The sequence below is a fragment of the Tetranychus urticae genome, chromosome 3 (assembly GCF_039701765.1).
Source record: "Tetranychus urticae isolate SD_2017Ah chromosome 3, NJAU_TeUrti_SD_1.0, whole genome shotgun sequence".
NCBI classification, from domain to species: domain Eukaryota; kingdom Metazoa; phylum Arthropoda; class Arachnida; order Trombidiformes; family Tetranychidae; genus Tetranychus; species Tetranychus urticae.
The window spans coordinates 9,263,025-9,275,407 of record NC_142960.1 but is presented as its reverse complement, the minus strand read 5'-3'; the positions used below and the strand labels follow the sequence as shown (position 1 = coordinate 9,275,407).

General features: G+C 30.4%; 1 protein-coding gene across 3 annotated transcripts in view; it reads right to left on the bottom strand.

The window, feature by feature from the left end:
* The window catches only part of onecut (homeobox protein onecut), a 40,554-nt gene that overhangs the window by 21,405 nt on the left and 6,766 nt on the right, over window positions 1–12,383 (bottom strand). For 2 of the 3 annotated variants that reach the window (XM_015937197.3, XM_015937199.3), the window contains one exon: window positions 2,793–2,843. The exons of the other annotated variant lie outside the window; for it this stretch is intronic. In XM_015937197.3, coding sequence (XP_015792683.2) covers window positions 2,793–2,843 — 51 coding nt within the window. The remainder of the gene's footprint in view (window positions 1–2,792; window positions 2,844–12,383) is intronic. 3 annotated transcript variants of the gene reach the window in all.

Below are 12,383 nucleotides of genomic sequence, written 5' to 3'. Positions count from 1 at the left end.
TATCTTGTTAATTCACTGACATGGAAACAAATGGAAGGCAAAGTTATTACAAAATGCAACTGAAGAAGGATGTTGAACAGCTTCAAGAAAGATATTTGTTTCAACTTCCGTATCAAATCAACGACATTAACATCATTTTCATCATGAATTTGAATCAACCGTTGAACATCCTTTTCACCCTCAATCGCAATTAATATCAATTTGATGGATGTGAAAGAGAACGAGAGAAAAAAAAAGTTATTCTCTTAATACTTTACAATGATCAGGGAGTGAGCAACTGGGATTGAATGCTGGGAGTGAAACTTGACAATTGAATATTAGGATATTGGAAAGTGAACATTTATCTGTTTTAAGATTAAACAGATTGTTTCAGTGTTTTTTTGTGTCTCTTTAGACTGCAATTGTTTTTAACGGGTCTTGAGTTGAACAGAGGTGAGAGAAGGATGAAGATGAGGATGAAGGGAATGAGAAAAGGGAATCTATTAGTGAATTGTAACAACCTTTTGGGTCCATTATTGCCTATAATAATAATCAGGGAATCAAGGCCTATAACTAGTAACAAGAGAGGGTGAAGGCAGAGGCACACCAACACTGAGAAGACAAAAAACCCGGATCACAAGTGATGAGGAGTGAAGGGATGAATCTCGTTCATCTCCTTGACCAACAGTCACACATTTACTGGACATTGCTAAATGATAATGGATTAAGCGATTTGATTACCAAACAATCAAATTGCTAACCAATGGTTTAGACTCATGTTTATCAATTATCAAATATGAGTACATCAACAGGATTCCCTTTGCAGGAATGTGTAACAAGAAAAGGAAATTTGATTCAATTCATTCGACAATTGTTTTGGACAAATTGTTTTATCTCAAGAGATGTTAATTGTTGATTCAATTTTCACTTTTAAACATTCAACCAAAATCTTGTAACAGTCAATATTGAATGTTAAATTGAGTGAAAAGTCAATGAAAAGTAAAGTAATTTTTCATTTCCACCTTTAAATGAACATTAAAATGCTATTTATATGGAAATGACAAAAAAGATCATTTTTTGGATCCGTCAAGTTCGTGCTGTTTAATTGAATCTAATATTGAATCGAGTCAATGTTTGAATTACTTTTTTGCTCATCATTATCAACTCAATATCAACTCTGTTTTTTTGTTTTCCGATCAAATTAAAGATGGAAATGAAATGCGTCCAAAAAATGTTCAACTTTTACTGTGTTGATCATCATTGTCACCATTTATTTAACTTTTTTTTTTCTTCAACCGATATTCTTATCATCATCATCTTCAATCATCAAGACTAAATAAGAGTAACAGTGATTACACAGTCAAGCAAAGCAATTCATTCCAAACCATTAAGACTTCCATGGAGAGATGAACACTTTCATTTGGCATCATCATCATTATCATTATCATCCTATTGCTATGCTTACTTAGACAGACATTTACAGACAGGGAAGAGCACAAATTAAGATGGTAAAGGATTGAAAAATTGAAAATCACAGTGAAGATGAAGAGAAAGAGAAAGAGAGAAAAAAACAATCTTCATTCTGATGAGAATCTGCTCATTTGTCTTAAAAAGGAATCAAAGATGAAGCTAAAAAAAGAAGTTCAAATATAAGGATAAATGCATTTTCAAATATAAAGTGAAACTCTTTTAATATCATGAAAATTGTCAAATTAATTTTTCCCTTTTTATTTTGAAACCATCTTTACCAATGGCCAACTAACTTTATCAAATGAAATTAATACATTTTTTGCTCTTTCATCATCATTTTCCTCCTCATCTTTCATCCAGTTTTTTTTGGTCTTCTCTCAACATTCTCATCCTTTTCTCCTTTTATCATCACCATTCTGCTGCTGTTACCGAATTATCCTCATCCTTCATCATTTACTTTATTAATTTTTCCATTTTCTGTCCCTGATTTATCATCACATTTCTCATCAAATCTTGGGTCACAAGACATCAACCTTCAACCTAACAGAGTCACTCTCAGCCCATCAAGTGTAACAAACAGGAGACAGTTTTACGTGTAAAAAAAAGTCAAACTTTGATCATAAATTTTGACCCGATTAAGCGGGTTAAATAAGGCATGATGAAGCCAACTGGTCAACCTAACAGAGTCACTCTTATCCCACCAAATGTTGCTCAATATCAGCCAATTTTCACGCTAAATTTATATTCATTTTCACTTTTCTTTCCATGAGAAAGGTAAAAAAATTTGAGAAATCCAACTTCTTACAATTCTTGAATACAAATGGTAAACAACAAAATCAATAATTATTTCAATTCAGTCAACATATTGTTTAATCAAATTGATGATCGAAATTTGATTTAAAAGGAATAAATTTGCCCAAGTCAACAAATTCACCCAAAAAATGCAAAACCACAAAATAACGTGCAAATCATAAATTATCCCATTAATTTGAACCTATTCTGACAATCCCTGAATCTTGGCCAAAGTTGACAAAATTAATTACTAATCAGAGAAGCAAAAAAAAAGAATGGAGAAAATTGTATTTCCCAAAAAATGATATCCATTAAGATCAATGATCTTACTTCTGTTAATCATCATTTACGTATTTACTCAACGATAATTAAGTCCTAAAAAATATTAAATATACCATTTGAGATGGAAAACAAAAAACAGAAGATAAAAATGATTACTGAATAATAATGATTATAATGATTGTGAGCACGTATTGAATATACATTTATGAATATCAATAACCAGGTAATGTTCAAGAAATAGCAAAAGGTAAATATCAAAAACGACTTACATTGGTCCCAATTTATATCGGGTACATTAAGAGAGGCAATCAAATCCTTACCTGTAAAAATGAAAAGTGAAAAAAGGATGAAGAGGAAAAGGCAGCAAAAGAAGAAGAAAAAAAAGATTGAAAAACGCAAAGTTAATCATTTAGTACAATAAGTTAATAACAATACACGAATATGGCAGGCTGAAAGGTACAAGTAAACAATTGAACAATCAATTACCAGATCAAATAATGTTTAAATTATCATGATTAATTGGAGGTAAGAGTGAGTTTTGATAAATGAGTTTAAACTTGCCGTTGTTGCCATTCGGAAAACAATTAAACTTTTCACATTTCTCTTTGGACTTTTAATCTCAATTATAAATTGCAAATAGCAAGAAAAAAAAACTGCTGTTTGACTCGTTCATCACTGAATTGCCTGTGATTAACTTACAAATGATAAATGAGTTTCAACAATAAATTGCTTCAATAAGCTGCCAGTGAACAGTTTTGTAAATCACTTTTGGTCCGCTTTCATCTTCCATCAACCTTTTTTTTCTCCTCACAATTTTTCCCTTTTCTTCCACTCACATCTTCTTATTCATCTCTTTTTTTCCCTCTTCTTCATAACTTGATCAGTAAGTTTAACTTTTATATCAAACTTTGACCCAAATTGCCAACTTTAGCCACTTTCCCTGTCCATCTTATATGTTAATATTATCACTGTTAAGCTTAATATTATTAGTTTTCAAGGTTTACATTCATTGTTTGGAAAGGTTTGTTGTCCCTGGAAGAAAAGCTGTTCACTTTGAAAAGTTTATTTCAGATGAAAGTTAATTGCTATTAAGTTAACAACATAAAAACAGATTGAACCATTTTCAGGCTTCCCTTAATTACAGATTAATCGAGGTGACCAAAAGGATCAGTAAAAGTGACAAAGGTTTAAACTTTGCTTCCTTTTTTTGTGTCTTGCTTAGTTGCTTCACTGGATATGAAATATCAACAGGAATGATGAAGGACTAGCAAAGTAATGATGTTGAGTAGATGAGGAAAAGTGAACGGAAAATGGCAAAACATTTGCTGTTTAATTTCATTATTTATCAATAATTTGCTTTAATCAAAGTCACTTGGACAAAAGCTGGTCAAGTTTGCTATTGAAAATTCAACTTTAAACCTGTGCAAAGATTGTAATGATTGTTGGAGATTTTGTGAGTTGTCAGAGTTTCCAGTGTGATTCATGAATGAAACTTGAAACTGATTATCTGTGTTTATCAAAAGAAAAGTTTCTCTTTTTGCTCATCATCCATTATCATCTTCATTATCCTCATCAACTGTGTTTCTTTCCTTGTTAGCCTTTAACTTGCAATTTACTGTTAGGAAAATAAGTAATAATATTATCTGTTAGGAAAAGGAAAATAAAGGTCACAAAGGTAATGATTCTGATAAATATAAACACTGATTGATCTTTGGCCTGGTTGGTCAAACCTATCCTACCAAATAATGATAATGATGAAAATAATACTAATAAAGAGAGTAACAATAATAATGGTTTAAAAGTGCGCAAGTAATCTGAATATTCACTTGATATTTACTGTTGTTTGTCTCATACTTTTTACTATTATTGTTATTGCTCTTCCCGTTATACAAGTTACTTTTACATCAACTTTTTTCCTTCTCCTTCTCAACTGAACTTCCATTCCCTTTTCTCAATCTTTATAACTGTTGGGCCTAGGTGCATCTCATGGGAGGTTAAAGACAATTTCATGGGCTGCTAAGCTCAATAACCTGTCTGATAACAAGGATGGCCAAAGAAGCACAAAGAGACTCAAACCCAAACCCAATCTCAATACATTTATGTCACCATCTTAACCTTCACTAAACCATCAAACATCAAGAGCAACAGAAATCTTGAGAAAAGCCTTTTTTCAGTTGAGTTTCGATGAAAACTGTTTTAGGTCAAAATGCAGTAAAATTTGTACATTTAACCGACAAATGGATACAATTGAAATTGGATGAAAGTGTAACATGAGAAGCTGTTACTTGTTTAGTATCGAGTTATTTGTAAACTTGAAGAGTTACAACTTGATACAACCTCAACTTGTCAGGTTAACTTGCAGAGTTAATTTGAGAGATCAATTTTGGTCTCTTTGAGTGTAAAAGATTCAATTTTGGGATGAAGGGTTAACAATGATTGTATATCAATTACGATGACCAAATTAGCAAGTTAGTTAATTAGAAATGAAACAATTGATGATTCGTATAATATTGATAATAATGTTGTTACAAATGGATAACAAATCATGTCAATGTCAATCATTGCCATTACTTTTCCTTTTCATTTCTTGTTCCACTCATCATGCTAGTAATCATCATCATCTTTTCCTTTTGTTTGCTTCTAATACATTGACAATTGGTTAACAAGATGATCATCATAATGATAATCACCGAAAATATATATTACATGATACATGGAATATCTGTGAATCGCTTGAAAACGAAGAGAGAAAAGTTAATTATCAGAAATGATCGCAACCAAAAGAAAAGCAAATTTACTGGCAAACTCAAATGATGATGGATTGGTGATTATCGTAAACAATAACCTCAATTAATTACCAACAATACAAAACAACAATAAGAAAGCAAATCAACTGCAAAGTCGTTGATAAAGTTTCAACGGATTAATGAAACTTTTCAAACTGATTACTTTTCAAGGTAATTTTATATTGGATTTGGTTGTTCAATGGTTTAGTGCAATAAACAAGATGAAAAGTGTTAACTCTTTGAATAATTTTGCAAAGGCTTCATCTTTTCATCATCTCTTCAACTGTTAATTGTCATTTGACTGGCAACTGTTGTCATCAACATTAAGTGTTGTTTTTCAATAGAAACCAGACTTGACTTTACCTTAACCATCTTCAAACGTTTCATCCATCAGCATCTTTTTTTTCACCCAACCTTTTGTTCACCATGAAAAAGGTGAAAAGAGAAGAAGAAAAAAGTTGTTGAAAAAAAAGATGAAGGATCATTGAATCATCATGAAACATCTCAAGGGATCTTTAGTTTCCTTTATAATCATCATTAAAAACAACATGAGCTTCACCAAAATGGCTAAACTCAACCAAAAATCATTTTCAAGCAAAAATCAAAATCACATTTTTCGTCGAAATAATTGTTGATCCATTTTCATGGAAACTTGTAATAATTGAAAACATTGAACCAACATAATTAACTCATTGTTTGCTTGCAAGATACGAATAAAGAATAGAATCAAATTTTCATCAAAAATCTTTTGTAAAACTTTGCTCAAACATTACTATTGAATAAAAGTTATAAATGTTTCAATGAAAAAAGATTTCTGATGAGGAAAAGCTCAGAGGTGAATGAATGAGAAAAGAAGCTGAATTTAGAGTCGATTGATGAGTTTATTTGGTCAAAGTTTCCATCATTAACATTGTTATTATATTTTAAAGTTGACGTTACCAAAGAGACAAGGAATGTCTTCGTTCTTATCCAGTTTCTTGCAGTGATCATTCATCAACAACAAACCAGAAAACAGTTCATCATGATCATCATGATCGCCTTGGATACAAATTACACATTGATTGCTATAGCAACATATTCTTCCTCTTCAAAACCAATTGTGTATATTAAATGGCATAAAACTGTTCGTTGAATATAAATATATATTTGTGTTATTATCAGCTTGAGTTTAGTTAATAGGCAAGTTGCACGAAAAAAAAGGTTAACATTTTTTATTTTTTTTCTTGCATTTTTCAATTTTTTCTGCTCCAAAATTTTGGTCCAAATTTAAATCATTAATAACGCTAATTTGATTAAATTTCAAGAGAAGACATGAAATCACAGAAAACCTTTTTAACCCACTTTGCAATAGCTTCTCAACTCGCCTGGGAATGATTAATATGATAATATGTTTAGGTGAGTAAACAGATTCACAACTGATTAGTTTTGCTTGAAAGGATCATCAGTACGTGAGAATTGGACTTTTTTCACTAAAAAAAGACTAACATTCATTTTAAAGCATTCATCAGTCCACGTGGCTCATTTTCGGTCAATTCATGTTGAAGTAACAACAAATGTTTAGCATTTTGGTTTTGTAAAGATTTGACTCTTTGGCAGGAAAAAAATGATGAAAAGATGATTTTCAAGTTTCCAAATGTTTCAGTTGATAATCATGATTGATGCAACTTTTCAAATGAAAATGTTGTAAATTGTCTTTGGCCAGATTTGAAACAATTTATTTTCATTCTCAGATAATTGAGTTGATTGTTGTAAAGTCAACAGATTTTTATTGGTCAACAGAAACAGTTGAGAAACAATTGAATCAGCCTTTTGAGTTAATGAGAAACCATCAATTGATTAGGAAAAGAAGCAAGTTTGTTATTAAATTTGTTGATGGAATGGATTTAAAGTGTTTAATTTTTTCCGCTTTTTTCTTCTTCTTTCTTTCAAATGCAATTAAACAATTAGATGATGCTGATGGAAAGAACTGAGTCGACATGAAAGATGAACTCAGATAATCTGAAAGTGATGATGATGGGCGATGAGTCGATCAAAGGGAAAGTGTAAAGATTGGTGATGATCAATTGAACCATCAAACCAATCAGTTTATTGGCTTGATTGGTCCATTGAGAGAGAGGAGAGGAAAAAAACATGATGATTATCATGATAATAGAAGAGTTTCATCTTTTGTCAGATCAAGTTGCGAGGTGATCTTTCATGATAAATGTTCAATAACAATTTGGATTCAGCAAAAATGTTCATCAGTGGAAACAAAAGGCTGAAAAACAATGCAAAACACAGTAACAATAACATGATGGATGCAAGTAATGAGTAAACCATTTGTCATCTTTGATGACCAATCAAGATGTAAAAGTTAATGAAAAGTGAAAAAAATGTTAATCAAATGAATGTTTCGTAGGTCAATAATTATTGGCCTAAAAGTAAATTAATGGCAAAAATTGCTTCTAATGTTGAACATTAATTGAATTAATAAGTGTTACAATTTACAGTAAATGTGAACATGAAAGACTTTCTACTTTTCTTGATTCATTTTCACCATTCTTCTCATTCTCAAGGAATTGAAACAATTTCTTGTATTATATTCATCCTTTTCAAGTTACATTTTTAATGTATTCAAGTTAATGAAAGAGTTGATAACAGGGAAACTGAATTGAATAGAAAGTTGAAAAAGAAGATGAAAATTGACAGGAAACTAGTTCAATTAACTTGTAGTATTTATGTAAGTTTTGCTAGTTAGAGTTATAATTGAAAAGATGATGATGAGAAGGAAAAAGTGAGACAATTTTTGGGAAAAATTCATTTTTTCTTGTTCTCTTTCTTGCCTTTTCAAAACCTAAACAAAGTATCATTGTATTCAGGGACAGTAACAAAAAAAGAAGGAAATATTTTTTTTCTCAATTCAACAGGATTACTATTTGATAGTCTTTTTTGCTTCATGGTAACTTTGAAGGTAACTCAATTAATGTTGAAGAGTCACAATTTTGATCTACATTTTGTGCAAAAAAATGGCTTCAGAGGTAAATCTTTTAATAAGATTCAAGAATAGGTTACAAACAGATTAACATTTTGCCCTTGTTTTCAGGTCTACCGACTTTTTAGGCTGCATTTACACTGATAAACTTTAACTTTAACAACCTTTTGTTGTCAATATAAATAATTAAAGCAAAATATTGAAAATTAATTCAAAACTATTCATTTAATTTTAAACAATCAAAATGCAACAACATTTAAAGTCACTTCTAATGAACATTCAAGTTTAACTTTTACCAAATTTCATTTTCATTCTTGATTCCAACTGAGTCTCTTTCATTTCTTGATGAACCGAAATCCAATTTTTCAGAGTCAAAATTTCGGTCAATTTTTGGTCTAATTTGAACGGATTGTTTGACTGAGATTTTCAGAGTAACTTTTATGAAAGTAAAATCAAAATCTTTTCTTGATGTTGAATGTTTCAGTTTGACTTTAATTTTGATCGAAGTTGTATTTTTGAAGATTTGCGATTTGAAAAGATCTTGAATTTGGGTCATTTTTGGGTTAACAACTGTAAATTTGGATTTATTGAGATTCTTGACTTCACTTGTGAAAAGATGTTTGAAGTTGAAAGGACTTGAAATTATCCATTGAAAGGTGATGTGTGTGTTCAGGATAGGAATGTGTGTCATGGAAGAAAATCAATAGAATAAACAAAAGTTGTGAAATTAGGATAACCTGTTTGATAGTCACATGGGTTTTTGCACAATGTTGTTGACTATCAGCTGTTGATGAAAGTGAATTACAAGGTTAACAGAAAGTGATGATAATCATAACAGTGAATGAATTTTAAAGGAGAGATTCCCTGAGAGATGATGCTACAGTTTTCCAGGATAACTCTTTATATCGATTATCCAACCACATCGATCCCATCGACCATCATAATCATCATCATCATCATCATTCTCACTCCATGAAAAAATTCTTTTTTTACTCCAGGTGAATGTTCGATTATTCAACATCTTCATACAACTCACTCATGTTCACCTATATTTTTACTCAGAATCAATTTCATCACATACTCATTCATTCATGAGTTTCCCTCTGGTTTCACATTATCATTGAGCTGATCAAATTCAAGGTCAGATAACCAGACATGAACTGACAGCAAACGTGTCTGAACAGTTCTAAGAATCTTTTTAAAAGAAATTTAAAAATTCCTAAAAATTCAAAATTCGATGAAACAAAATTCGTCACAAAACCAACCATTCCAATGAACCTTCATCGAAATTCCCTTCGAAAATTAATCTCAAATAAAAATGAACAAAAGAGCAGCTGAAGTCAAACCTTATCATTAACAAGGTAAAGTCACTCCCAATGAGGCGAACAAAATTGAACAGAAAAAATGTGTTTATTCAATGTTATCAAATTTTCACTCCCAGTCGACTTTTGACCATTTAACTCAAGTAAAGGATTGAAGGATAAACCAAGGTTCAACCTCGTTCTCATTATGTTGTGTTAACTACGTTACCAAGCAAATGATAAGATTATCATGAAGGTGGTTAAGGTGATAAAAGGTAAACTTGGAAGAAAATTTTTTTTCCTTTTTTATTCATTTTCTCTTTACTCTTTTTGATTGGGGAAAAATTCATTTGCTGAGCCCGGCAAATGGGCATTTCAATTCATCATTACTCCTGTAAGTCTGTGGGTTCATTTTTACCTGTTTTTTTGTTTTGTTTTGCTTTCAACTCTCAACCTTCAGCTAAACAAGTAATTTACAATGGAAACCAATGGATACCAATAACATGAAACATAACATATAAAGAGAGAGAGAGTAAAGGTAGGAAAGAGTTGATGGTGATGTAAAAAGCAACTGAAAATAAGGTAAATGCATATTATTAAAAAGACTGGAAATAACAATAATAATGACAATAACGACAGCAAACAACAACAAAGGTTACATTTTTTTTTACTTTAATATCAATTGTTGGGAATGATGAAAAGAGTTGGCAAAGTGAAGACAAGAATAAGTAAAAGTTATTGTTAACAAACAATCATTTTTAGTTGCTGTTTAAAAGAATCAAAGATTACAGGATTCAACATTTACAGGTGAAAACTGAGAAAACCATAAATTACTGTAAATGGTCAACTTATTAGCATCATTGGAAGGAGAAGAAGAATTGAAACAAATTATTTCACCTCATTAGGTGTATATCAAGAGTAGGAGTGAAAGCTGGGAGTGTTTCTTATTCTTGTACGATTTACTTTTGATAACTCGAAAGAATTGGAAATTTTTACGATTTTACCATTTCCATGACTCAAATGAAATGCTAAAACTCTCATTATTCAATGGAAAAACAAATTCAAAGAATTATTCGAAAAAAAAACTTTGGACTTGATTTTCATTCGAACTAATTTTATCGTAATTTGAAAGATTTCAATCTAACATTTTCCAAGCTCTCAATTTCATAACTTAACGGTTTAACTGAAGGTTGAAGATGATTCATTAAAGAGTTTAATCTTGAATTTCATGATCTCTGTTAATCAGGGAACTTTACCTTAAACTTTTGTTTGGTGTTTACCCTGAAGGAAGATTTGTTAGAGGTGAGGAAAGTTGTGATTCTTTTCCATTGTTTCTCATCTTTTATTCCAATGAACTTATTTTTTACTTTCCATTCCTGTTCACCTTTCAACACTTTAATGTTATTTTTCTTGCAAACCCAAATTACATGATAAAAACATTATTCAAATGCAAGTGAAAAACGGAGGAAAAAATGGTTGGCAGAAGAAAACGTGAAATCAAAAATTGAATAAATAAACTGAACTGAACTTTAAACTGAAAGCTATTGATATTCAATCTGATGATAAACAAAAAACCATTCAAATTTGAGTTTAATGTGAAAACGAGAAACTAAAAGTAAAATCAGGTGCTCATGAACTTGAAATACCAAGATAAACTTGATCAAATATAATTACCGATTCAATAATAAATGATAAATTATATAAACATTAAAAATAATGTAACATTTACATAACTTGGAAGCTGATTTAACCAGACAAATGTAAACACTGAGAAACATTGAGAAATGTGATTAAATAATGAACAAAGTAAATGTGACAATCAAGACAATTTAACAGTTTAAACCAATTAGATGAAGCAAATGAATGAACCATTAAGTGAACCAAGTGAATCAAGTGAAAAGGTAAATTGGATGTTTAAAAATTTCTGGTTTTCTGGTAACAAGAAGAGTAAAAAATGTTTCATTTATTTTCATCCAAAAAGGTATACCATTTAATTGGACCCTTAAGGCTTTTCTGGTTAATATTTTGCAAAAATAACGATAATCTTCATCATCATGAAGCACCAATAATAGTTGTATTAAATCGCGTGCTTCACTCTTGTAATTGTAAACCATAAGTCAAACAATTGAGTTAACTTTTTTTCATTTACTTTCACTGACATTAACATTGTTCAACATTCAAATTTAATTTGTAAAGACGTAATTAAATTGTTTACAACCGATTGACTTGAAAATGTTGATACTTTTCTGTACAAATATTCATTGTTTCATTTTCCTATTAATCTTTATCAGAATTAAATGAACGAAAAGACTAAATCATTATGTTTTTGTATTATTATCATTGACAAACCTCTTAGGCTATTTGTTGCTCAATTTGGATTTGAAATTTCAAGTTGAAACAAGAAATGAAAAGAAGATGAAAATGATCGATAAAATGATCATCAAGATTATATATTAATACACAAATGTTTATATTTTCATCATTAGTATTGTCATGAAGGAAAAAATTCATTTCTCGATTACAGTCTTTGCTTTATTTTTACCATTTTCATCATTAGGTAACTGTTGCAGCTTTGGTATTGGGTTTGCATTTTAAACGTAAAATCAAACAATCAAAATGCGTATTTAATCAACTTGGAAGGTTGTTGAAGATTTTGTTGAAATGATTGGTTGATGGATTTGAAATGAAAAATGCTAAGCTTTCAGATCGTTCTGGACATTTATTCATTCGAAAATTTGGTGAATTAAAAAAAAGACTCTAATGATGTTATGTAAAGTTGAGTGGGTCACTTGTCCTGAAATT